This window comes from Orcinus orca, chromosome X (genome assembly GCF_937001465.1).
Source record: "Orcinus orca chromosome X, mOrcOrc1.1, whole genome shotgun sequence".
Classification (NCBI taxonomy): Eukaryota; Metazoa; Chordata; class Mammalia; order Artiodactyla; family Delphinidae; genus Orcinus; species Orcinus orca.
In genome coordinates this window covers 107948119-107975558 of record NC_064580.1, presented here as the reverse complement: position 1 = coordinate 107975558, position 27440 = coordinate 107948119, and the positions used below count along the sequence as shown (strand labels likewise).

Sequence of the window (27440 nt, the reverse complement as noted above, 5' to 3'; positions counted from 1 at the left end):
TCCTGTGTCTGACATGACTATCTAGATAGCCCATCAGTCCCTGGAACCTGGAATCTCCAAATATTAATTCATTGTATTCCTCCCATCACGTCACCCTTCCCCAGACCAACTAGTAAGCATTCAACAAACACATATCCAGCACCAACTGTTCGTAGCTAGTGCTGAGCTAAGTGCGAATTCCCTAACTCTGTTAATGGTTCCACAGTGCTTTCAGTTATCAGGCTCAAAACCTTAACGTTTTGGATTCCTCCCTTTCTGTCACTCTTTCCTATGCCCATCCCCAGCACACCTACACACATACACAAGCGTGCAAGCACACACCCACCCACTCATACACAGAGCTGGTTGCCAAATCCTGAAATGACATTTATGCAATTTCTCCTTAAGGAATTGCCTTCTTGGCATTCTCACAGCCACGGCCCTAAATGAGACACTCATCATTTTTCACCTAGATTATTGCAGTGCCATCCCAATTTGTGTTCTTGCCACATCTTTAGGCCTCCAATCCATCCTTCTCCACACTACTACTGGATTTATCTTTCTACAAAGGGTGCTCTGATGATATCATTTATTTGCCTAGAAATCATCAGTGCTCCTCATTGCTATTAAATTAATCTTCCTAAAGAAAATTGATCATAGCCCTCATCTGCTCAGAAAATAGCGGTGCCTCCCTGTTGCCCAGTAAATTGAATCCAAATACCTAAGTGTGGCATTCAATGCCCTCCACAATATGGCCCTTATCGACCCTTCCAGCCTTAACTTCCACTAACTTCTATATGTAGCTAAACTCCAACCAACCCCATCAACTTCCTTTGCCTCAAATACATCTTGTGCTTTACAAAGTCATATTTTGTTCACTCTCCCCCCTCACCCCACCTATTGTTGACACCTGCCCCACATATCCTTCAAGGTCTGTCTCTAATCCTACTTCCTTCATTAAATCATCCCTGATCAACCAAGCCAATTTTTATCTATTGTTCCTTTAAACCATTTCTTTTAAAACAAAAATTTATTTTTTCCCCAGATGGCAAACATCACACATGTTCATTGTAAACAATATAGACAATACAGAAATCATAAAGAAGAAAATTAAAATCCTCCATAAACCCCGCATACTGTTACTATGTTGCAGTACATCCTCTCAGCCCTTTCTTTCTCCACACAGCAACATATGTGCGCGCGTGTACGCGCGTGCACACACACACACACACACACACACACACACACACACACGCACACAATATAGATCATACTATTCATACTGTTTAGTAGCCTGATGTTTTTCATTTGATGCATCATAAATATTTCCCATGCCATTACATAGTCTTCTGCAACAAGATTTAATAACCGCTTAATCTTGTATTATTTATATCATCGGTTATTTAATTAATCTCCTTTTGATGAATATTTAGATTGATCATAACTTTGTACTAGTTTTTAAATGTTTCAATGGATAGACTTGTAGTTTAGTACACATTCATAGCTAATTCATAGAAATTGAATTGTTTCCTAAAAGATTAAGCCAAATTTCAAGTTTTCTTAATAAATGGTGCCACATTACCCTCCAAAAGGTGACTGGTTTTTTATACTCGCATCAAGAGTGTATGAGAAGCAGCCGCATAGCACAGGGAGATCAGCTCGGTGCTTTGTGACCGCCTGGAGGGGTGGGATAGGGAGGGTGGGAGGGAGGGAGACACAAGAGGGAAGAGATATGGGAACATATGTATATGTATAGCTGATTCACTTTGTTATAAAGCAGAAACTAACACACCATTGTAAAGTAATTATACCCCAATAAAGATGTTAAAAAAAAAAAAGAGTGTATGAGGGGGCTTCCATGGTGGCGCAGTGGTTAAGAATCTGCCTGCCACTGCAGGGGACACGGGTTCGAGCCCTTGTCCGGGAAGATCCCACATGCCGTGGAGCAACTAAGCCCGTGCGCCACAACTACTGAGCCTGCGCTCTAGAGCCCCCGAGCCACAACTACTGAGCCCTCGCGCCACAACTACTGAAGCCTGGGCGCCTAGAGCCCGTGCTCTGCAACAAGAGAAGCCACCACAGTGAGAAGCCCATGCACCGCAACAAAGAGTAGCCCCCGCTCGCTGCAACTAGAGAAAGCCCCCGCGCAATCCAAAAAACGATTTAAGTCAATCTAAAAAAAGATTGACTTAAAAAAAAAAGTGTATGAGAGTACCCATTTTCCTGCATGCTGATCAACACTGAGTATTTTTTAATCCTATGATAGCAATTTTTTAAAAATAAATTTATTTATTTTTGGCTGCATTGGGTCTTCGTTGCTGTGCACGGGCTTATCATATAGGGAAGCCATATGATAGCAATTTGAACCTGTATTACCTCAATTATTCTGTGTATTATCATTATTTTATACTTGTATTACTTTCAGCTCCTACCCTAATAGGCATCTAGATGTTAACATCTGCAGTAGCTATCATAGGACCTTATGCATACTAGGCACTCAGGAAATATTTGCTGAATTGAATTGAACAAGGGCCATAGAGAAGGTCTCTCATGTTCTCGCGATAGCCTGTCCACCATTACTCTGCGGTTTCCATGTGCAAACTAGAGTTACATGACTAAGGGAAATGGAAGAGGAAGGGGTCACAGCACTGAGGAGCAGAGTCCAATCCCACTGTAATTGCTTGACCAGAATTTCAACTTCTGCTATCACTGGGATAGCTTCAGCCTCAAAATTTTAAGCACTGTTTGGGAAAGTCACTACATGTGTGATGTGGGTATCAACTCCAGGTTGCTTGGCCTAACTGAAAGAAAACCAGTCATGGCATTTTTGGGTGGAAAGGGACAGCTGGTTTAGAGAACTTTTTGACAAGTCTGGAATAAGTTCATGTATGGCTTGTTTTCTTGCAGCAGTACATTTGTTCGGCCTGACTTGGCAGTTGCAACCAGCTGAAGGACAGCTCTATGAAAATGGAGTTAGCAAGGGGAACAGAGGGACTGAATCCATGGATACCACTTACTCTCCAATTGGAGGAAAAGTTTCCAATAAATCAGAGAAAAAAGGTACAGTGATCAAAGTGACTGATTGATTATTGATTACTTTTCTTCTAATTTAGTCATCAGAACCAAACCTGGGATGGTTTCACTTCACATTAAATTTCATGATCACTCGAAAGAAATACTCTACGTGGACAGAATAAATACATGTAAATGTCTTGTGAAAGCAGATTTTCCTTTCTCTAGTGCCTTGAATATAAACCAATTAAATCTTTCAAATATGTTGGCAATTTTGAAAATAGATAAATATTTACAGGATGGAGGTTTCAATACAATGGAAATTGCATTTCGCATATAAGTACCCTGAAGCAACGTGGGATTTTGATTAAGTTCTCTGTGTCCAAGCCCAGCATTTATATATAACACTTTACAAAGGGTATATGGAAATTTCTTCTGTTTATAATAAGAAAATGCCTTCTATGTGTAATACAAGGGCGAATGTTTATGTCAAAGTGGGAGAATATGAATTTTTTTCCTAGTTGGGAAACATGAATTCTTCCTAGTTGGGGAAAAGAAAAAAGCACTTTGAGTACTGAATTGTTAAATTTAACCAACATAAGCTTGAACTACCTGACATTTACAATAAATGTCACAGTACTGTACCAGCAGTCCCAACATTTTATTCATGTTGAATGATCTTAGTCTTAATATTCAAATATTGAAAATAACTGAAAATTTGTATTGTGATTTCTCTTGATATAAGATACAGTACAGAGGGCCTTGAGCCATGTAAAATATCGGGATGTCAATTCAAAAAGTAGAAATTGAAAACAAAACGTATAGCCAGTACTGTCCTAAATATTTTTAGATTAAATATAAAAAGATGAATGAATGAATGACCCAAACCCTACCCTTAAATTAAGAAGCTTATAATTTTATAGAGGTGGAAAATCAGTTTTGGTTCATTAGTTGAAAATAAGAGATTTTTATAGTTGTTTCAATTACTACTCTTGTGTTTTTAGTTCCTTCTGGGGAGTTATTTGTGGGGTTTGTTTTATTTTTGTTTGCTTTTGAAAAAGGAACTTTGCTTTGGTCTATGCTTCAGTAAAAATTAATGCTTAGGGTTCAGGAAAACATTATGGTTTATTCCAGTTTTCAATTCACAGTGCAGTTTGCTTTATGTCCTTTAGAATTACTGTTTCTAGCCTGGGCTGAACTTTCCCAGCAATTTCATTGTTGCTGCTGAGAGGGACTGAGGGTAGTGCAGGGGTCAGAAATGGCAGAGGAAAGGGTCTGAATACACTTGGACATTTTCTCCCTTACCTTCCCTCCTGCTATTTGATTCCTTTATATCTGCAAGTACAGGAGCCACCATTTGGTATCATATGCTTAGGGATTTTTTTTGCCAGTCACACTGAAAATCATGAATTATCTGTTTGATGAAAATGAAGCATACAAGACAGCAGAAGGTCATCACATAGTTGTCATCAGAGCATATTCATTTTTTTATTCTAATTCAGATTTCTAGAATTCCTTTCCAAAAAATAGTTTGATGATGATGACTAAATTGTATTAAACAGTTACCATGTGCCAAGATTTACTCCAGACACTAAACATGTATTTATATCATGAAAGTAATGCTATGGTCTTCATTTTCCAAATGAGAAATAGAAGCACAGAGAGTTTAAGCCATTTGCCCAAGGTCACAGAGCTAGAAACTGGTGGTCTGATTCCAGAGACTTGTCTCTTAACTTCTGCATTATACTGAAATCCACACATGAAACATATATGAAAACCACAAAAGACATTTTACACCCTGAAAGCAAAGCCCCAGTGTCTATTCATGATAGATTTTAGGTAAATTCTGTATTTTAATGTGTTGTGACAAGTTTCATAAATGGAAAATGTTTTTAAGATTCTGCTCAATTACAACAACAAGCAGGCCAAACCAATTTCTTTATTAAGAAAAATCATTAAAGGTTCATGCCATATATACCAAATTATTATCTTAAACTGACTTTTTATGGAAGTCTGGACAAAACGTTAGCAATAGCTGCACATCATAGTTCCGTTATATTAGGTCTTTACTGTGTATTACTTACCAAGTAAAAACATAGCTCCTCTTTTATAAAGTCCTGTGTATACTAAACCAAACCTTGCAGAAGATGGAATATACTGTAAGGATATTTTCAAATGGTCACCTGTATCCTTTTACAATTTTCTAGACATCACACAACTCCATAAATACAGTTCTAAACTCGAAAACCAGGTAATTCTTTTTACACTGTTTTCTTTACAGTGTAGCACTTTACAGTGTAGCACTGTAGTTAAGAGCCTGGACTCTGGAGTCAGGTTTGGCTTTGAATACTGACTTTGTCATTTGCTGGCACTCCAACCTCAGGCAGTTAATTGACAGAGCCTTGCTGAACCAGTGTCCTAACCTGCAACATATGGATGATAATATAGTACCTGTCGCATAGAGTGGCTGTAAGGAGTAAGTGAGACAATGGATGTAAAGGACATTGTTTAATTTAGCAAAATAATTATTATTGGGTCAGATGATTGGAAAATTACCTTGTATTGGCATCCTATTAGATACTATAGATCCTGCTTTCAAACTGACATCAACTTTTTTATGAATGATGGCCTCCTTAGGATTTAGATGTTTTCTCTCTTTAAAGTTTGATTTCTCTTTACTTACCAATTTAACATCTATTATTTTTAAAATATCATCACTTTCATCACCAAAGCCATGGATAACTAGAATAGCACTTTAAAAATAATCAAATTTTACTGGAATTGGTTCCCCATTAACAGTAGCTATATGTATCTGCTTCTCATTAGGAGATTAAAGAATTTTCTCACCACTTAATTTTCAAAATGAAAGAAAAAAAGAATATTTGATTATTTAGTATGCTAAAATTTTCTTTTTAAAATTTATTTGAATAATTTAAATTTAGTTTCAAAAAGAAGATATAAGTCACAACCATATGTCAGAATCTACCAGAAAAATCAGTTATCAGTTTTTCACTAATGTAAAATTGAAAGTATTGCACTAAAACAGGCCCTACTACCTTAGAAGCTTACAAACTAGTCATAACTCACTCTTTCTCTTTAACTTGTAAATATTATGTAACAGCTGCTTTAAACAGAGCAGGGGATATGAACAAATGAAAGACTTGTTCCTAGACCTGAGTCATGTAAGGTCCATAAATTGAACTGAAAATAATTACAGTGTAATTTATCAACTAGTAGAGAATGTTAAAATCTTCAAGATTATCAAATCCAATATCATTATTTAAAGATGAAGAAACTGAGGTCCAGAGGGGTCAAGAACACACAGAGATGGTGGCGCAGTGGTTGAGAATCCACCTGCCAATGCAGGGCACACGGGTTCGAGCCCTAGTCTGGGAAGATCCCACATGCCACGGAGCAACTAAGCCCGTGAGCCACAACTACTGAGCCTGCACGTCTGGAGCCTGTGCTCCACAACGAGAGCCCGCAACAGTGAGAGACCCGTGCACCGCGATGAAGAGTGGCCCCCACTCGCCGCAACTAGAGAAAGCCCTCGCACAGAAACGAAGACCCAACACACCCAAAAATAAATAAATAAATAATTAAAAAAAAAAAAAAGAACACACAGAGAACTGAGACTAGAACCAAGGACTCCTGGTTCCACCTCTTCTGTTTTCTATTATTGTAATAATGTAACACAATCTAAACATGTAAATTCCTAAAGAGGTTTTCTAAGGGGGAATCAAAGACAGAAACTGAGCTGGTAAGAAAATTAATTTTATTCAGGCTATTGCAATAGGGAGAGCACCTCAGGTTCAAAGATCAGTTTTGCCTAAGGCTTTTATAGGAGGAGTACATGAGCTACAAGCGGGATGATTTACAGTTGGAATTGTTTTGTACTCAGGGCAAATCTCAGTGAGTCAGATGAACAGGAAATGTTTTCTCTGTGTCTAGCTAGTTGAAGGGGAACAAACAGTTCTAAACTCCGATAACTATTTATGAAAGAATGGGAAATTGGAGGGTCTGTATCTGGTTTTTCAGCAGGTTCCAGCAAAAGGGGAAAGGTCTGTGTTTGGCTTTGTCACAGGTAACAAAGGAGTCATGTGCAATTCTTACGGGAGTGCTGAGAAAGAATGGACAGAGAGCCTTCTCTAATAAGTCTTAGGGAAAAGGGTTTTCAATTTGGTTATTTTTGCTTATTTATTTGTTTGTTTTGTGGTAAGCCACTTCCTAAATCATAAAAGCGTGGAAGGATATCTGAAAGCAAAAGTTTGGGGTAATCTCTTAACCAGCTCTGTTTTCCAGGGGCATAGGGCTCAGGTAAAATCCAACATTGTCAGTAACAATCTGAATGAGGAAGAAGTTTGTTGGGTAGATGAGGGTACTGAATTCCTGCAGGTTGGATGCCCAGGAACAAAAAGGGTGGGTAGAGAGACAGAAAACTAAAGGACACTAAAGACAACCTTTATCTCCTTTACAATTTTTGCAAAAGGCTGGCCTTGGGAGGAAGTGACATTTCTTTTAAGTTCATCCTACAAAATCTATCTCTGCAAAGTTGAAGGAAAAAAAAAGACATTTTCTAGTCGATGTCTGCTGAATATACGACCATGTAAACAACGTATAGCTGATTCATACGACACAATCTATAGCCTGTCGTGAAGATGCTTCAGCCAGGACCAAACTGTGACTGTAGCTTCACCTGTCTGGGCTCCAGTTTCTCCTCTGAAAAAAAAGGGAGTTGGCTTTGAAGGGAAGGAAAAATAATTTTACCTTTACTCTTCAGGTTCTTGGCTCAGACCGCCTTGTAATAAAAAGAAAGATAAATAGGAGAAAAACAAGCAAGTTAAATAACATGTGCACCTCCTGTTTTCATGGGAGAGACCCAGGAAAACTGAGCACCTCCCTGAAATGACCCAAGCCATCACCTTAGATACCATCTCATCTGAAAACAAAAGATGTGAGGGGAGTCAGTTAAGGGAGGGTATCAGGAAAAGCACAGTAAGTGGAGTATGGGTGTTATGCAGATTTAAGTCATTTCCTTCTCCTTTGATCAGAGTTTCCAAAGATTTAGAGTTATCCTTCTCTTCCTGGTAGAGAGGGGGAGACACCCTTACAAATGGAGGTTTCCCTTATAAATCTTGCAAAGGGTAACTTTTAACTTGTAATTTTTAACTTGCTAAAGGCTCTCTTGCTAAAGGGTAACTCCTATTCACTTTTCAGATCTTTTCCTATGTCTGCTGTTTTGTAAAAATAATCAGCTCAAGATAATCCTTAAGCCAAAGAGGCATATTTTGGGGTGGCAAATTCTGCTCCCCTTCAGCTTGCAACCCTTTGTGGGGGAGAGGTCATGGGAAGTGAAACACTTTTTGCAAATGAAATCTTACCTAGCAATTAGAAATATATAGCAGATAAGAGCCACCTTTCTCCAGATAAGGTGAGGGAGGGGAGCAGACTCCTGCCACCCCTCTCTTTTCCTTACTCTTTCCTTCCTTTTCCTCCATTCTCTTCCCAGCCGCTAAGGCTCTGACAAGACGGGGTGTTGCTCCGTAGGACTAGCTTATCTCTAAGGTCCCTTCTAGCTGTATACAGTATGAGTCAGTGAATCCGAATTATGCAGTTAACAAAGAAAAATTAGCCATTCCAAGTAAAAGTTGACCTAGTTTTGCAAAAGGGGATATACTCCTGGGAAGTGGTTGAAATGTGTGTCTGTAAAATTTGTAAACCGCTGTTTTCCCATTTAAAGTACTTGCAGAGAATTCTGTTGTCATTCAAATAATTAATTCCCAGTTTTCTGCATTATAAGTTTCGGGTTTTGACATGTATATAACAATAATCATATGCACTTAGAGAGCATTTACAGTTTCAGAATACTTTAATGTCTTTTATCCACATAACAGTTTTATGCTGTAGCAGCTATTGTTACCCTTGTTTTACAGTTGAAAAGGAGAACACAAGAAGGTTAAGTGACTTGCCTTACATAATAGACATAACTACTGGCAGAGCTGAGATTAGGATCCAATCTCTTAACTGTTATCTCAGCACCCTTTTTTGGGTCTTTTCTTTCTTTTTTAAAAAATTCTATTCTCAAGGCCAGTTGTTTAAGTAACAGCTGTCTTGATTAGAGATCTCAATGCTAATAGCCACATCCCTTCCTAAGAATACTTTTTGTTTGCCATTTTCTGCAGTTTTTTTATTGATATTTTATTGTCCTTGTAATTCCTTTTAAGTCTTTTATTCTCCCACTACATACATTACCATATCTTCCCCATGTGGATAGTCATCTTTAGTTATACCCTTTCTAGTCCCACTACCAATATAAATAGTCACCATATCCACCATGTTTTATCAATTTTCTCTTGCTGTATCCTTAACATCTGGTTGCCATCACTACTTAATTTCAGATGTATACTTAATCTTCTCACCTGTCTCCATAGTGTTCTGCATTTTCTATTTAAAAAAATTTTTTTGAAATATAGTTGATTTACAATACTATATTAATTTCAGGTGTACAGCATAGTGATTCAGTATTTTTACAGATTATACTCCATTAAAAGTTATTACGAGATAATGGCTATAACTCCCTGTGCTATACAATATATCTTTGTTGCTTATCTATTTTATACATAGTAGCTTGTATCTCTTAATCCCATAACCCTAATTTGCCACTTCCCTCTCCCCACTGGTAACCATTAGTTTTTTTACATCTGTTAATCTCCTTCCGTTTTGCATATATGTTCATTTGTATTATTCTTTAGATTCCATATATAAGTGGTATCATACAGTATTTGTCTTTGTCTCACTTATTTCACAAAGCTTGATATTCTCTAGGCCTATCCGTGTTGCTGCAGCTTGCAGTATTTCATTCTTTATTATGGCTGAGTAATATTCCATTGTATATACATACCACATCTTCTTAAGCTAGTCATCTGTTGATGGGCACTAGGGTTCATTCCATGTCTTGGCTATTGTAAATAGAGCTGCTATGAACATTAGGGTGCATGTATCTTTTCATTTTTCCATTTGTATACCCAGGAGTTGGATTGCTGGATCACATGGTGGTTTAATTTTTAATTTTTTGAGGAAACTCCATACTATTTTCCACAGTGGGTGCATCAATTTACATTCCCACCAACAGTGTACAAGTATTCCCTTTGCTCCACATCCACTACAGCATTGATTATTTGTAGACTTTTTGATGATAGCCATTCTGACAGGTGTGAGGTGAGATCTCATTGTAGTTTTGATTTGCATTTCTCTAGTAATTAGCGATGTTGAGCATCTTTTCATGTGCCTGTTAGCCATCTGTATATCTTCTTTGGAAAAATGTCTGTTCAGGTCTTTTTCCCATTTTTTGATTGGGTTGTTTGGTTTTTTTTGATATTGAGTTGTAAGAGCTGTTAATATATTTTAGGTATTAACCCCTTGTTGGTCATATCGTTTACAAATATTTACTTCCATGCAATAGGCAGTCTTTTCATTTTGTCACTGGTTTCCTTTGCTGTGCAAAAGCTTTTAAGTTTGATTAGGTCCCACTTGTTTATTTTTGCTTTTATTTCTTTTCCCTTAGGAGACAGAGCCAAAAAAATATTGCTATGATTTATGTCAAATTATGTTCTGCCTATGTTCTCTTCTAGGAGTTTTATGGTTTCAGGTATTACATTTAGGTCTTTAATCCATTTTGAGTTTATTTTTGTATATGGTATGAGGAAATGTTCTGATCTCATTGTTTTACATGTGTCTGTCCAGTTTTCCTAGTACCACTTGTTGGAGAGACTGTCTTTTCTCCATTGTATATTCTTGCCTCCTTTATCATAGATTAATTGATGATAGGTGCATGGGTTTTATTTCTGGGCTCTCTATTCTATTTCATTGATCAGTGTGTCTGTTTTAGTGCCAGTAACTGTGCGTTTTTTTTGTTTTGTTTTGTTTTTTTTGCGATACGCGGGCCTCTCACTGTTGTGGCCTCTCCCGTCGCGGAGCACAGGCTCTGGACGCGCAGGCTCAGTGGCCATGGCTCACGGGCCCAGCCGCTCCGCGGCACGTGGGATCTTCCCAGACCGGGGCACGAACCTGTGTCCCCTGCATCGGCAGGCGGACTCTCAACCACTGCGCCACCAGGGAAGTCCCAGTACTGTGCTTTTTGATTACTGTAGCTTTGTATTATAGTATGAACTCTGGGAGTGTGATATCTCCAGCTTTGTTCTTTATCCTCAGGATTGCTTTGGCAATTCAGGGTCTTTTGTGGTTCCATATGAATTTTAGTATTATTTGTTCTAGTTCTGTGAAAAATGTCTTGGATATTTTGATAGGAATTGCATTAAATCTGTAGATTGCTTTAGGTATTATGGACATTTGAACAATATTAATTCTTCTAATGCAAGAGCATGGGGTATCTTCCCATTTCTTTGTATCATCTTCAGTTTCCTTCATCAATGTTTATAGTTTTCAGAGTATAGGTCTTTCACCTCCTTGATTAAGTTTTTCCTTGATATTTTATTCCTTCTCTTTCTGATAGTTAATTATTATTATATAGAAAAGCAACAGATTTCTGTATATTAATCTTGTATCCTGCAACTTTGTGGAATTCATTTATTAGTTCTAATAGTTTTTCGGTGGAGACTTTAGGGTTTTCTATATAAAGTATTATGTTATCTGCAAAGAGTGACAGTTTTAATTCTTCCTTTCCAATTTGGATGCCTTTTATTTCTTTTTCTTGTCTGATTTTTGTGGCTAGGACTTCCAATACTATGTTAAATAGAAGTGGTGAGAGTGGCCATCCTTGTCTTGCTCCTGAATTTAGAGGAAATGCTTTCAGTTTTACACCCTTGAGTATGATGTTAGCTGTGGGTTTGTCATAAATGGCCTTTATTATATTGAGATTTGTTCCCTCTATACCTACTCTGATGAGAGTTTTTATCAATGGATGTTAAATTTTTGTCAACTGCTTTTTCTGTGTCTATTGAGATGATCATGTGATTTCTATTTCTATTCTTCCTTTTGTCAGTGTTGTGTATCACATTGATTGATTTGTGAATTTTGAAGCATCCTTGTGTCCTTGGCATAACTCCAACTTGATCATGGTGTCTGATTCTTTTTGTGTATTGTTGGATTTGGTTTGCTAATATTTTGTTGAGGATTTTTGCATCTATATTCCTCAGAGATATTGGTCTGTAATTTTCTTTTTTGGTCATGTCTTTGTCTGATTTTGGTATCAAGGTGATGGTGGCTTCGTAGAATGAATTTAGGAGTGTTCCATCCTCTTCAATTTTTTTTGAATAATTTGAGGATAGGTATTAGTTCTTCTTTATATGTTTTATAGAATTCCCCTGTGAAGCTGTCTGGTCCTGGACTTCTGTTTGCTGGGAGTTTTTTTTATTACAGCTTCAATTTCACTATTAGTGGTCTCTGTGTTCGTATTGTCCATTTCTTCTTGATTCTGTCTTGGCAGATTATATCTTTTAAGAAATTTGTCCATTTCTTCTAGGTTGTCCAATTTGTTGGCCTACAGAAGGGTCTTGTTTTTTTAATCCAACCAGCCACCTTATGTCTTTTGATCAGAGCATTTAGTCCATTGACGCTTCAAGTAATTATTGATAGGTATGTACTTATTGCCATTTTATTACTTGTTGTCCTTCTATTCTAAATGACAGTCTTGCTAGGTAAAGTATCTCAGGTTGCAGGTGTTTCCCTTTCAGGACTTTGAATATATTATGCCCCTCCCTTCTGGCCTGCACAGTTTCTGCAGAGAAATCAGCTAGTAGCCTTATGGGGATTCCCTTGTATGTGAATCTTTGTTTTTCTCTTGCTGCCTTTAGGATTCTCTCTTTATCTTTAACTTTTGGCATTTTAATTATGATATTTCTTGCTGTGGCTGTTTGGGTTCATCTTGTTTGGGACCCTCTGTGCTTCCTGTACCTGGATATCTGTTTCCTTCTTCAGGTTTGCGAAATTTTTAGCCATAATTTCCTCAAATACATTTTTGATCCCCTTCTCTTTCTATTCTCCATTTGGAACCCCTATAGTGCAAATGTTGGAAAGCTTGATATTATCTTAGAGATCTCTTAAGTTGCTTTCATTTTTTTTTTTTAATTTGTTTTTCTTTCTGCTGTTCTGATTGGGTGATTTCCATTATTCTATCTTCCAGACCACTTATGCATTCTTCTGTATCACTTAGTCTGATATTCATTCATTCTAATACGTTTTTTGTTTCAGCTTTTGATTATTCATTTCTGTTTGGGCTGATTCCTTGTTAAAATGTTCATTGTTTAGATAATTTCTTTTCTGTAATTCAGTTAACATTTTTATACCAATGTTTTGAATTCTTTATCTGATAAATTATTATCTGATAACTTTATTTCTGTTTCATTATTCATTTTTTCAGGTCTTTTCTCTTGCTCTTTCAGTTGAAAGTAGTTCCTCTGCATTTTCATTTTGCTTAACTTTCTCCATCTGTATGAATTTAGGTGAAACAGTTACCTATTGTGGTCTTGAAGGAGTGTTCTTATGTGGGAGCAGCCCCAGACAGACTGCTAGTGCCCAGCGCCTTTGATGGGAGGACTGGATTTGACGTGGATGCAAATCACATCTTTCCTCAGGGTGTGCTGGCAGCTCTCACCTCGGTAGGGTGTGGGCCTGGAAATGGAGGAACTAGAGCTGCTCAGGGTGTGAGGTGGGACTTCCTCTCTGCTCAGTGGTTATCACCGCCCTGTCAGGGGCAGGGTCTAATCAAGTTGCTGGAGCAGAAGCCCCAAGGGTTTGACTTGAGCTGGCTCTGTTTCAAGTGTGTGATTTTCACCCTCCCCACACTGAGACCTTTGCCCCAGAGGAGGGGAGTGCTGAAATAAGCGGGGCCCATGTGCAGACAGAGGTCTGATGCACTGCCTGTGTAGGTGTCTGAGGCTTCACTCAGATGCAGCCTCGGGTGCGAGACCCCTTCGTTTCTCACAGTTGATCACTGCCCACTGCCTCCACCACCCCTGCCCCCTTGTGGAATTGCTCCACAGGTCTGGCGGGACCCGCTTGGACTCTCCGCATGTATCAAGTAGTGAGCTGCAGTAGAGCGGCTGCTGTCAGAGATCTGGGCTTCTTCTGAGGCGCTGCCTGAATAAGTGCTAACAATAGCTCTGCCCCCGCACTGGATCACCTCGGTGGCCCGTGACCTAATCTTTTCCCCGGTCATATCAGCCCCAGATCCAGTGCCGTGCTATGGCGTGGAGTGACCGGGGCCAGAGCATTCACTCAGCTCAGGCTGTGGTGCATGGCATGGTGGTCTCAGGAAACCCAGCAACTGCTGGGGCAGACCTCACAAGCAGAGTCCAGGCTTCACCAGACTTTCTGTCTGATTCAGCGGTCCTCCAGACAGCTAAGGGGGCTTGTCTTCTCCACATAGTACTCATGGACTGAGACGTCCAGTCTGTGGCTCGACCTGCTCACTCCCCAGGGCCGGTATCTGCATATGTGATATCCCTTTTCCTCCAGTTCCCCTCCCAGGTGCACAGGTCCCAAGCCAAGACTTTTCTTTCTCTCCTACCCGATTATGTGTGTATCTTTCTTATAACCTTGGTTGTATAGGAGTCCTTCTAACCAGTTTCCATTTAGTTTTCAGTGAGGATTGTTCCACATTAGATGTATTTTTGATGTGTTGGTAGGGGGATGTGAGCTCCATGTCCTCTTACTCTGCCATCTGTATCTCCCTCCTCTCCCGAAGAGTACTTTGCAAATCTTACATTTCACACCAAAGATCTAGGTTCCCCAAGCACTCCCCCCTTCTCAAAGGAGAACACATACACTTGCACACACGCAAGTACCCTTGGGAATTGAAAATTAAACAACAGCACAAAATGCACCTTTCTGACCTCCTTTCCTTGTAGACTTAGCTGAAGAGGTGTGTGTGTGTGTGTGTGTGTGTGTGTGTGTGTGTGTGTTGCTTGTTTTTTGGCTTTGTTTTGTTTTCTTTCCACCTACAGCATAGATACATTTGGAGGCAATTTATGCTATAACAGTTGTGGGCCCTGAATAACAGGTTGAATTCTAAATTTACTTACAGTTTCACTGATATTTATTTCTCAGACCCAGTCAGTAAGTGAAGATCCATTTTGTGGTACCAGAGTAAAAAACTGCACCATCCCCACCCAGGTAATCATTGTGCATTCAGATGGAACACAGTCCTGCATTATAATTCTGTGGTTCCTCAATACTCGTCCATAGGACTTGTCGATATTAAAATGCACTCAGTTGCCCTTTGAGTCAGCCCATAGTTTCAGTATCTTTTACTTAGAGGATATTAGAGCCTAGGATATTGTTGTAGAATTGCGAATAATTCATATAAGCACAACAAACCACATGAATAAAATAGTAGTAATGCACTAACAAAGACAACAGTGTTGGGAGCATAACATTATTAGTTTTAAAGATTGATGGCAAATTACAGTAAATGTTTCCTATAATGGTATATAGATGTTTCTCTAACACAAGGTTTCAGGGGGCCCAGCTAGAGTGCTGCAGCTTGTTTTCAACTATATTAAATCACTTTATCAATATACCTCAGTTTTAACAAAAGCTTTTCTAAAGCATACTGGAGGCCTGACTTCTAAAAAGATTTATGGAAAGCGTTGACTATGCTAAAAGGCCAACTTATTTACAGTATAAAAAATTCATGTTAAATGTTCTTGGCCATATATGTTTTACATTTCATTCTTGTTTCATTTTAATCCTCATTTTCCCTTTTTTTAAACTTTTTTTTTAAACATACCTTTCCTGTGATGCCTATGAAATATGTCTGCCTTTTGGTCCCTCTACCCCAATAGTCTACACCTGACAGAGGCACTAAATGGTATGCTATAGAATGACATATTTATCCTCCTGGAGTAGTCCTTTGAAAGCTACGGGATCTTCCCATAACATGTTTATAACGTCTTAGTTTTTTGAAAGAAGCAGTCCATTGTAGAAATTTATCAACCATGTGTATATCTAATCCTGTTGAGTGTCCAGTTGTATCTTTCGGCCTGTATTATTTTTGGAGGAAGTTCAAACATTTAGTAGCTTTGTCGTGAAGTCAAGGTAACTCTAGTATGTAAAATTTACTTTTGAAAATAAAGTGCTTAAGTTCCAGGATCTAATGCACAAGTCTGCATTTTTTCCTATGCATAACTTTGGCAATCCCATAGATAATAATCACAAATCCTTTCTTAGCCTTTGCTTTTCTAATACTAAGAGTCTTTGGTTTTACTTCTGTACACTACTTGTAGCTCCTATGCTCCCTTAGTCATTTTAGTTGCCTTTTCCTATTTCCATTTTATATCACCAGGACTGTATACGGATACCGTCTTGCCATTGCCAGTGGTTCAGTGAGAGGGAAGAATACATGTAAAAAGTTGAATTGTATGAGATTCTTGACCACCTCAAACTCTCCATTAAAATAATATCAAGGGAAGAAAAATGAAATCTTAGTATTCAGAAACATAGAGTAGAAGCTCATGATTTTTAATGCTACTTTGAGTCAAGGTGCTATTTTAACTGTAGTAAGTACTGTGGAGAGTTAAAAAATGAAGCAGAAGACATAGCTTTTGCCCTTGAGAAAGTTCCTATTAAATAGTAGAGCTGGAAGAAACATGCATACATACACACACAGTGCAAAATAACATGCAACCAACTGTTGTACAGAAATAGAAATAAGATGGTTAGGTGACTAAGAGACTTAAAAGAAAGAAGATGAAAAGATGATTGTTATTATAGAAGTAGCTTGAGCTGAGCCTTGAGAAACAAGAAAAATCAATCCTAGTTGACCTTAAAGAGCGCATGTTTAGGAGACTGGAATGATAGGGTGGTAAGGGGGAAATGCAGGTGGTAATAACCTATGTGGTAAATGAATAATGAAGCAATAGAGTCAGCAGATGGAGACAGTTTGGCAAGGAAAGGAAGGATATAAATAGTTTGATAACTAGATGAAGGGGCAGTTGTTTCATTTTATTCCTTTTTTTAATTAAAGGAGAGAGATGTGTGGTTGTTTGAATATACAGAATAAGAAACCAGTAGAGAGGGAGACATGGATGGTGCTAGTAAGAAAGGAGATGGTAAAGGGACAAAGTCTCTCAGGAGGAGAGAAGGGGAGGGAGGAGCCTCAGAGATAAACTGACACCAATTGTATGGCACACTGTGTATGAGAGAGACACTTTGATATTGTGGAAATAAGAGGTAGGAGTTCAAAAAGAGGACACAATACGTTCAATAGATGTTACCATCTATTATGATTACTATTATTATTATTACTCTCTGTAATGAGTTTTATTTGTGAAGAAAAGTTTTAATTTTTTAAAATTAATTAATTTATTTTTGGCTGCGTTTGGTCTTTGTTGCTGTGCGCGGGCTTTCTCTAGTTGCGGTGAGCAGGGACTACTCTTCATTGTGGTGTGCGGGCTTCTCATTGTGGTGGCTTCTCCTGTTGCGGAGCACAGGCTCTAGCCACACGGGCTTCAGTACTTGCAGCACACGGGCTCAGTAGTTGTGGCATGCGGGCTCTAGCGTGCAGGCTCAGTAGTTGTGGTGCATGGGCTTAGTTGCTCTGTGGCATGTGAGATCTTCCCGGACCAGGGCTTGAACCCATGTCCCCTACATTGGCAGGCGGATTCTTAACCACTGCACCACCAGGGAAGTCACAAAGTTTTAACTTGATATAATTATAGATTTTCTGGATTCTCAAAATGTATCAAAATCTGTAGCAATATGACAACCCATGAGAACTGGTGCCTACGCTGGCTGCTTCTCTTTCCCAAGACCTGGCACAAGAAGATATGTACCCCCCTCATTACTCTCAGCTATGGGATAGGAGGGTCATAATATAATTGTGTTTATTAAATGCCTGGTACGTAGATGTCAAGAATTTAGACAGACGTGACTGTCCTGTCCTCTGGGAACTTATATTCTAAGATACAAAGGGGGAAGCTACAGAAAATGAGCCATGACCTGCCCTCCTGCCACTATCCACTATCCCAAAGTCCAGAAGGATGTGACCATAGTAACCTACCTATAACAAACATCTAACATTGTATAAAATATAGAAAATAGGCGTCCCTGCTGTGAACTACCAATTACATGTCCTAAAAGTACTGGCCAGGAGACAGTTCAGCTTCTAGGTAACAGATGGCCTTCTAATACCATTTGGAAACACATCAAAACGCTTATGACAGTGCATGATAGTTTGTGTGAATGTGTGTGTAGGTTATCCATGGCAATTTATACCTTCCAACCATATTTTTTGTAATAGCTTTGTTGAGATATACAGTTGTATGATTAGAATTTTTTTTTAAAGTGACAGGAATTATGTACATCCATATACAGTTGTCCCTTGGTATCCACGGGGATTGGTTCCAGGACCCACCCAGGGACCTAAATCTGTGGACGCTCAAGTCCCTTATATAAAATGGTGTAGTATTTGTGTATAAATTATGCACATCCTCCCATATACCTTAAATCATCTCTAGATTACTTATAATACTGAATACAATGCAAATTCTATGTAAATAGTTGTATATTTGAGTGCAGCAAATTCAAGTTTTGCTTTATGGAACTTTCTGGGATTTTGTTTTTCTGAGTATTTTTGATTCACCATTAGTTGAATCCACGGATATGGAGCCCATGGATATGGAGGGCCAACTGTAATTTACATACTATATAATTCACTGATTTAATGTCTACAGTTCAGTGATTCTTAGTATATTCAGAGTTGGGTAGTCATCACTACTATTTAATTCTAGAACATTTTCATCACGCCAAAAAGAAACTTCATAGGCACTGGCAGTCACTTCCTATCCCCAGCTCTCCCCAGCCCCTGGCTACCACTAATTTACTTTCTGTTTCTATAGATTTGCCTATTTCTACATTTCCTATAAATGAGGTCATAATGTGTAGCCTTTTCTTTTCTGGCTTCTTTCACTTAACATAAAGTTTTCAAGGTTTGTCCATGTTGTAGCACGTACCACTACTTTGTTCCTTTTTATAATATTCCATTGTATGATAATCTTCCACTGTATGGATATAACGTATTTTGTTTATCCATTCATTAGTTGATGGATCTCTGTGGATTTTCACCTTTTTTGGCTGTTATGAATAATGCTGGTATGTGTTCAAAAATAGATCTATAGAGTCAAAATGCAATTCAAAATTAGTCCTTTAATGGTAAGATTTTAACAATGCCATTTTATTTCTGTCTGAGAAGATGTATGCAATACTCGATAAGATACTGTACTGGAATCTGAAGTCTGTCAGTGTGTGGACATAACTATTTACACTTATACAGTAGTGTATTTCTCAAGTGTAAGATTAGTTAATGGACTTTTCTACACAATCAGCTATTATCATTGTCAGTAAGACAGAGGTATTTCATTGCTGAACATATTTTATTCACAGTCAATTCCCAAAGGTCTATGTATGTAGATGATTTCAATTCTTCCTCACACCAAACCTTATACTGAAATGTCAAAATAAATGATCAACAGTACTAAATAAATTATCAAGATTACTATTTTATTAATTCACTGAAACAGTATTTACCAAGCGCCTACTATGTACAAGGTTCATTCTTCCTTTTCTTTCTCCTGCTTACTCCTGGGTGTAACAATATAAAAGGCATGTGTAATACACCATCTGGAAAGTGAGAGTTGAATACATACTTTTCTTCAATGGTTTGTATAAGGAAAATTATACAAAGCCACATAGATGGACAGGTTAGGTTTTTCCCCATCCCCTTTTCATCTCTTAACACCTTTGGATCACAGGGAATAGGCCCATTTTGCTCCAAGCACTGATATTCTAAATTTCACAATGACTTGTTACTGTGGAACAATTATTGTATTTGAAAGAACACAAAGAAGATGGTACTTAAAACATGAGAGACACACTAGGACTAATTCAGGTGAAAGACGTACCAAAGCCACTTGATTGTGTATTTTGTGCTATAGGATGAAGTGAAGGGGAAATAGAATCTTAAGGCATATTTCTTTTTCATCTCTTTGGACAACATTCCCTTCAGTTAAAACGGTACTTTTTTTAGCTTAGATACTTTTTATGGAATTTGCAAATGTCTTTAAAAGACTTCTAAGATTGCTGTTATGGACACATCCAAAGCCTTTAAACTAGTCATTTTTACACAAGGACCTGATAGTGGAATCTTTTAAATAACCATGTGTCAGTATCTTCTACTAATGTCCCACTGAGTTTTGCACAGAATCATTGAATCCAGTCTAGCTATATTAAGTAGAAAAAACAAATACATGTATATGTCCAGTTATTTACCCCCTCTCTTATAAGGACAATGCTATTAAAATCATGTTATTAGTAGCCAGGTATGTGTCTGAACGAAGCTTTGGTTTAGTCAATAGAACCACTACATATGATGTCTGTCACCAATTCCAGCCTCTGTATTTTATCTTTCAGGTAGCTTGACCTTCTCCTTTTGCACCATCAGTTTGCCATCATTCAGCCCAGCCTATCTGCCATTGTTTTTTCCTACTCTGCAGTTGATGCCTGTGTTGCAACCTATAAAGAGAGTGTTTAGCTCAAACTAAATTGGTGGATATTGGTGAGACTGTGATAGCTACAGTACTTCACAGTCTGATATAATCCGTGGCTGTCTGCACTTCATCTTGGATTTGTGCAAGGAAGTGCCTGTTACTGAAGAATATGACCCTCTTGGGCCTTCTGATATGCTTCAGTAAAATAAGTGATTAAGTGATAATTAAAACATGAGTATTAAAATGATAATTTAAATGAAATCTGTACCCTTAGTGCTGTATTTTAACTCTGCCACTGACGATTTGCAAATGAAGGATCAGAATCAGTGTTAAGTTTGTCCAAACTTATTCCACTTACCTATATTGATGCAGAATTTCATCATGAAATCACATTACATATTGTTTTTTTGCATGTAATTTATTTCTCTTTAGTTTCCTCCTTTGAACTACATTAAGAAAAATAATGAAATAATAAATTAACCAATAATCACTACATTGTAATCCATAACTAATTTTGGGAGAAGTGAAAAAGGAACAGTCTATTTAGTGAAGTAAATTGCTAACAGGGAGATATCTTCCTTTCTGATGCACTAAGCTCTAAAAGGTTAGGGGCTGAGAAATTTTCCATCTGCAAGCTGTGAGAATTTCTCTAATACCAAATCACTGCAAAAAGCTTGCTTTGCTATTTTTATTTAAGTTATAGCCCACATGTTCATTCATGCTGTCACGTCTCTTTACCTACCTTGTCTTAACTGTGATGCAGGCTCTCAAAGGGTAAGACCATCTTCTTTTAAAATTTTTATAAATGACATGTATATATGCTTTGGATATTTGGTAATGCTAATAACTAGGAAACTCCAACAACACAACTTCATGAGTTTCTTTAGATTTGGTGAATAACATTTAAGTGGCCTTATTATGCAATATATGATGCTGTAAAATACAGAAGGAGAGATGGTGTAGCATTCGGTAAAGCTCATATATAAAGGTTAATGTCCATCAGCCAGTTTTGTCCTGATTTTTAAAAAATGACAGAATCTATATTCATTGGAGACTGTTCACAGCACCTTTAAAATACCGTTTGCTGAACCTAAAACATTTTTTGTCACTTTTTTTTAATTTCAAAGTGAATTTATTTGCTGTTAATGAGCTAAATACTATGGTGAAAATCTACACTGCACAGCACCAGGAATGATGGTATTTCTAGATACAAATAATAACGATCATTTATTGAGCACTTGTCATGTGCCATGCTGGTTTTTGTTTTTGAATTTTATTTTTAAATATTTTTTATACAGCAGGTTCTTATTAGTCTTCCATTTTATACATATTAGTGTATATATGTCAGTCCCAATCTCCCAATTCATCACACCACCACCACCCGACCCCCCCCCCCACCCCCTTGGTGTCCATACGTTTGTTCTCTACATCTGTGTCTCTATTTCTGCCCTGCAAACCAGTTCATCTGTACCATTTTTCTAAGTTCCACATATATGAGTTAATACACACTATTTGTTTTTCTCTTTCTGACTTACTTCACTCTGTATGACAGTCTCTAGATCCATCCACGTTCTCTACAAATGACCCAATTTCGTTCCTTTTTATGGCTGAGTAATATTCCATTTTATATATGTACCACATCTTCTTTATCCATTCGTCTGTTGATGGGCATTTAGGTTGCTTCCATGACCTGGCTATTGTAAATAGTGCTGCAATGAACATTGGGGTGCATGTGTCTTTTTGAATTATGGTTTTCTCAGGGTATACGCCCAGTAGTGGGATTGCTGGGTCATATGGTAGTTCTATTTTTAGTTTTTTAAGGAACCTCCATAGTGGCTGTATCAATTTACATTCCCACCAGCAGTGCAGGAGGGTTCCCTTTTCTCCACACCCTCTCCAGCATTTGTTGTTTGTAGATTTCCTGATGATGCCCATTCTAACTGGTGTGAGGTGATACCTCATTGTAGTTTTGATTTGCATTTCTCTAATAATTAGTGATGTTGAGCAGCTTTTCATGTGCTTCTTGGCCATCTGTATGTCTTCTTTGGAGAAATTGAACCTAAAACATTTTAAATTCTTATGTTTATAATATTGTTTGCACGACCAAATGATGCATTTTAACAAGTGATAAAAGCCCCTAATGAGGATAGCAGTTGAACAAACTGAACATTAAATTGAGAACAGACGTGTCCACATAAACATGGTCTGTTAATTACTGCTGATTGAAGAGATTTGTCCGCTCCAGGACCTTAGGAGTTAAATGTATAATCAACCCTTTAGGGACCAAACTGTTCTGCCTCACGTGGAAAAAAGTAACTTCCACTGAAAAATAAGGTCCTCAGTTGGTCATTTATCATCTCAAAGGGCATATTTTATTATAAATGTCAATTCCACAAAATTATGTGTCCTGTAATACATAATTATGTTCAAAATTGCATTTGAAATCTATTATTAACAGTTAACAGTGAACATTCTTAAAATAGTTATTAGTCTTAGCCTTAACACAGAAAGCAATAATGGAGGTATTTTAGGGAGTTAAAAGCTGCAAGGCACTGGCCTCTGAATAAAGCCACTGCAGGTGTGTTTCTTAATGGGCTGTTAATTTTATAGTGGGTGAACACAAAGGACAGAGACCATGTGTGTTTTTAAACTGTGTTTGGTGTGGAAAAGGAGTTGATGGCTGCAAAATATAAAGGCAGAGTGAAATGAGGCCAAATTGAACTTGCCCTCCTGAGATGTAATCCTCCTTGCTTAAAATCAAGGCAAACTAATTCTTGCCCCTCTGCTTCTCTCTCTTCCCTCCCCACCACCACATAATAAAGAATCCCAAGAAACTTATATTAAGCTAGCACAGCTGAAATAATTAGAAAATATGGGAAGAAATAATAAAGACCTGATACACTAACATTGTCTCATACTAACCAGCTCCTTCTAGGTTTCCTGTTTTTGCTACTGTCACTAAGTCACACAAAATTACAATTTTGACCACCCCACCGCATTCCCCACACGTAGGTTCCCAGGGTCCTCAGAACCTTGCTTCCCAGAATGTGGGCTGTGGACCACGAAGCATGGGCATTAGTTGGGAACTCGCAGGGTCTTAGTTCCCCAACCAGGGATTGAATCCGGGCCCCGGCAGTGAAAAGCACCGAGTCCTAACCATTGGACTGCCAGGGAAGTCCCTACACATTCCACTTTGAGAAGCACTGCTATAGAACTGTCCTTTACATTGTCTTCTTCCATTTTTTTCTTTTTTTTTTTGGTCTTTTCTTCCTGGGGAAATAATTTGTTTTATTATTATAAATAACTCTTTATATTTTAGATATGTTTTTTGTAAGAAACATAATTAGATTTTACTTCTTAATTCCAAATGGTGGTTCTTACCTTTTAACACAAACGTTTAGTTCAGTACTCTTTATTTTTAATTATAGATATAGATATATAAAATTTATCTTCCATCTTCTTTTATGTTTTCTAATTGTCCCATCTAGTCTGTCTTCCCCTTCTTACCTTTGTTTAGATAAATGATTTTTATCTCAGTATTATTTTCTCTATGCTAGTTCAAAAAATAAATTTTTCGTTTTTAGTATTTATGCTTGAAGTTATAAGATTTTTAAAATTTATAATAATCTGAAGTTAGTTGATATTTGTACCATTCTTCAGGATAATCCAGTTTTACACTTCCCAGATAATATGTGATTTTTTTAAACATTATTGAGGCATAATTGACAAATATGATCATATATATTTAAAATATACAGCATGATGATTTGGTATACATATATATTGTAGAATGATTACCAAGATCAAGATAATTAAAACATTCATCACCTCGCATAGTTAACACAGTCAACTCGTGTGTGTGTGTGTGTGTGTGTGTGTGTGTGTGTGTGTGTGTGTGTGGTGAAAATGCTTAAGATTTACTGACAGCATTTTTCAAGTATACATTACCATATTATTAGCTATAGTCACCATGCTGTACATTAGATCCTCAAAACATCTTATAACTGAACATTTGTACCCTTTGACCTGCATCACCCCATTTTCCCCTCCCTCCAGCCTTGGCAACCACCATTCTATTCTTGTTTCCATGAAATCGACTTCTTTCTGTCTGCCTTATTTCACTAAGCATAATGCCCTTCAGATTCATCCACGTTGTTGCCAATGGCAGGATTTCTTCTTTTTTATGGCTGAGTAATATTTTATGGCCGAGTAATATATATATATATGTATGTATATATATATATACATACATATATATATATATATATATAAAATCTCACATCTTCTTTATCCATTTATCCACTGAAGGACATTTAGGTTGTTTCCATATCTTGGCTATTGTAAATAATGCTGCAATGAATATGGGAGTGCAGATATCTCTTTGGGATCCTGATTTCAATTCCTTTGGATATATACCCAGGGGTAGGACTGCTGTATCATATGGTAGTTCTATTTTTAGTTTTTTGAGGAACCTCCATACTGTTTTCCAAAATGGCAATACCATTTTGCATTTCTCCCAACAGTGCACAAGGGTTTTCTTTTCTCCACATCCTCACCAACATTTATCTCTTGTCTTTCTTTTTTTAAAGAAGATGTTGGGGGTAGGAGTTTATTAATTAATTTATTTATTTTTGCTGTGTTGGGTCTTCGTTTTTATGCGAGGGCTTTCTCTAGTTGTGGCAAGCGGGGGCCACTCTTCATCGCGGTGCGCTGGCCTCTCACTATGGCGGCCTCTCGTTGCGGAGCACAGGCTCCAGATGCGCAGGCTCAGTAGTTGTGGCTCACGGGCCCAGTTGCTCCGCGGCATGTGGGATCCTCCCAGACCAGGGCTCGAACCCGTGTCCCCTGCATTGACAGGCAGATTCTCAACCACTGCGCAACCAGGGAAGCCCTATCTCTTGTGTTTTTGATAATATCTAACAAAACAGGTGTGAGGTGATTTTGTGATTTTGATTTGCATTCCCCCAGTGATTAGTGATGTTAAGCACCTTTCATATACCTATCGGCCATTAATATGTCTTCTTTGGAAAATATATATATTCGAGTCCTTTGTCCATTTTTAAAAATTGGATTATTTGCTGTTTTGCTATTAAGTTGTACAAGTTCTTTATATATTTTGGATATTAATGCCTTATCAGATACATTTAGCCTTCCATATTCTCGGGTTCCGCATCTGCGGATTCAACCAACCTCGAATCAAAAATACTCAGGGAAAAAAATTCCAGAAAGTTCCAAAAAGCAAAATATGAATTCGCCACAAGTGAGCAACTATTTACATAGCATCTACATTGTATTAGGTATTGTAAGCCATCTAGAGACGATTTAAAGTATATGAGAGGATGTACATAGGTCACGTGCAAATACTTTGCCATTTTATATACGGGACTTGAGCATCCACAGATTCTAGGATCCGTGGGGATCCTAGAACTGATCCCCCACAGAACTGAGGGATGGCTGCATATGGTTTGCAAGTATTTTCTCCCATTCTGTAGGTTGCTTTTCCAATTTATTTATTGTTTCCTTTGCTGTGCAGAATCTCTTTAGTTTGATGTAGTCCCACTTATTAATTTTACAATTGATTGAATGTACTTTTTCCACATGAGCTGTTGGTTCTACCCTAAATTTAGATCTTCATGTCATTCACCTGAATTATTGCCCCATAATTCCTGTATCATTCTTGTGCCTTCCTGCTCTAAAGCATCCTACTTTCTGCCTCAAGATTAGCCTTTTTTTTTTTTTAATTTATATTTTTGGCTGCGTTGGGTCTTCGTTGCTGAGCACGGGCTTTCTTTAGGTGCAGCTAGAGAGGACTACTCTTCATTGTGGTGCGCGGGCTTCTCGTTGCGGTGGCTTCTCTTGTTGCAGAGCATGGGCTCTAGGTGCGCGGGCTTCAGTAGTTGCAGTACACGGGCTCAGTAGTTGTGGTGCATGGGCTTACTTGCTCCGGGGCATGTGGGGTCTTCCCAGACCAGGGCTCGAACCTGTGTCCCCTGCATTGGCAGGTGGATTCTTAACCACTGTGCCACCAGGGAAGTCCCAAAATTAGCCTTTCTAATGTACCCAACCTCTCCCCTCTTCCTAAAAACCTTTAATGGCTTTCCATCCTTTACTAAGTAAACTATTTAGGACTGGCTCTCAAGGAGCTATAGAATATCATGCCGTCCTTTCCCTCCGGCCCTATCTCCAACTGCTCCTCTCTATATACCCATACCCTGCACCTTAGCTTTACGGTTTCTCTCTTTGTTTTGGTTCAAGCTGTTTCCTTCACATGGGAAATCCTTCCCAACAGCTCTGTTGAAATCCTTTCCATCCTGTAAGGCCCATCTTCAGTACCACTTCCCATACATAGGCTTTTCTGATTCATTCTTTCATTCATTCATTGAATAAATATGTACTGATCACATACTATTTGCCTATATTTTTCTAGTTACTGGGGATAAAGCAATAAACAAAACAGCCACAGCCTCATGGACCTTATATTCTATTGGGAGAAAACAGGTGATAAACAATAAATAAATAAAACATGTGCTCTGTTAGGTGGTGATAAGTGCTAAGGAGAAAATTAAAGAATATAAAGGGGACTGAGACAGCTAGGAATGATGAGTATCCTCCAACCAAAACCTTTTCCTTCCTTTGTATACCCAGCTCAGGTATTTTTCTTTACAATGTGGATATTTGTGTACTTGTCCTATTTTCTCTTTTATATTCAAAGTTCGTTAAGAGCGAGAACTGTATTTTACTCATCTTTGTATCTCCTACAGCTATCAAGACAAAGTTCAGTAAATAATGGTTAAAATGACTCAAATGATGGAAATAAATGCAATAGTAGTTTAGAGGAAAGAGAGACTGATATAGTGGTTGGTTATGGAAGGCTCCTTGGAAGATATTAAATTTGGGTAAAGTCTTAAAAGATGGGTGGGGTGAGGAGGAAGAAAGAGCTGAGTA

At 38.0% G+C, this 27440-nt stretch overlaps 1 protein-coding gene across 1 annotated transcript in view; it reads left to right on the top strand.

Annotated features, from left to right (window-relative positions):
• LOC101276968 (teneurin-1) overlaps positions 1-27440 on the top strand; it is a 350419-nt gene that overhangs the window by 52712 nt on the left and 270267 nt on the right. The window contains exons 4-6 of the mRNA XM_049704537.1: positions 2887-3014; positions 4554-4560; positions 11222-11229. Of these exons, the coding sequence (XP_049560494.1) occupies positions 2887-3014; positions 4554-4560; positions 11222-11229 (143 nt within the window). The remainder of the gene's footprint in view (positions 1-2886; positions 3015-4553; positions 4561-11221; positions 11230-27440) is intronic.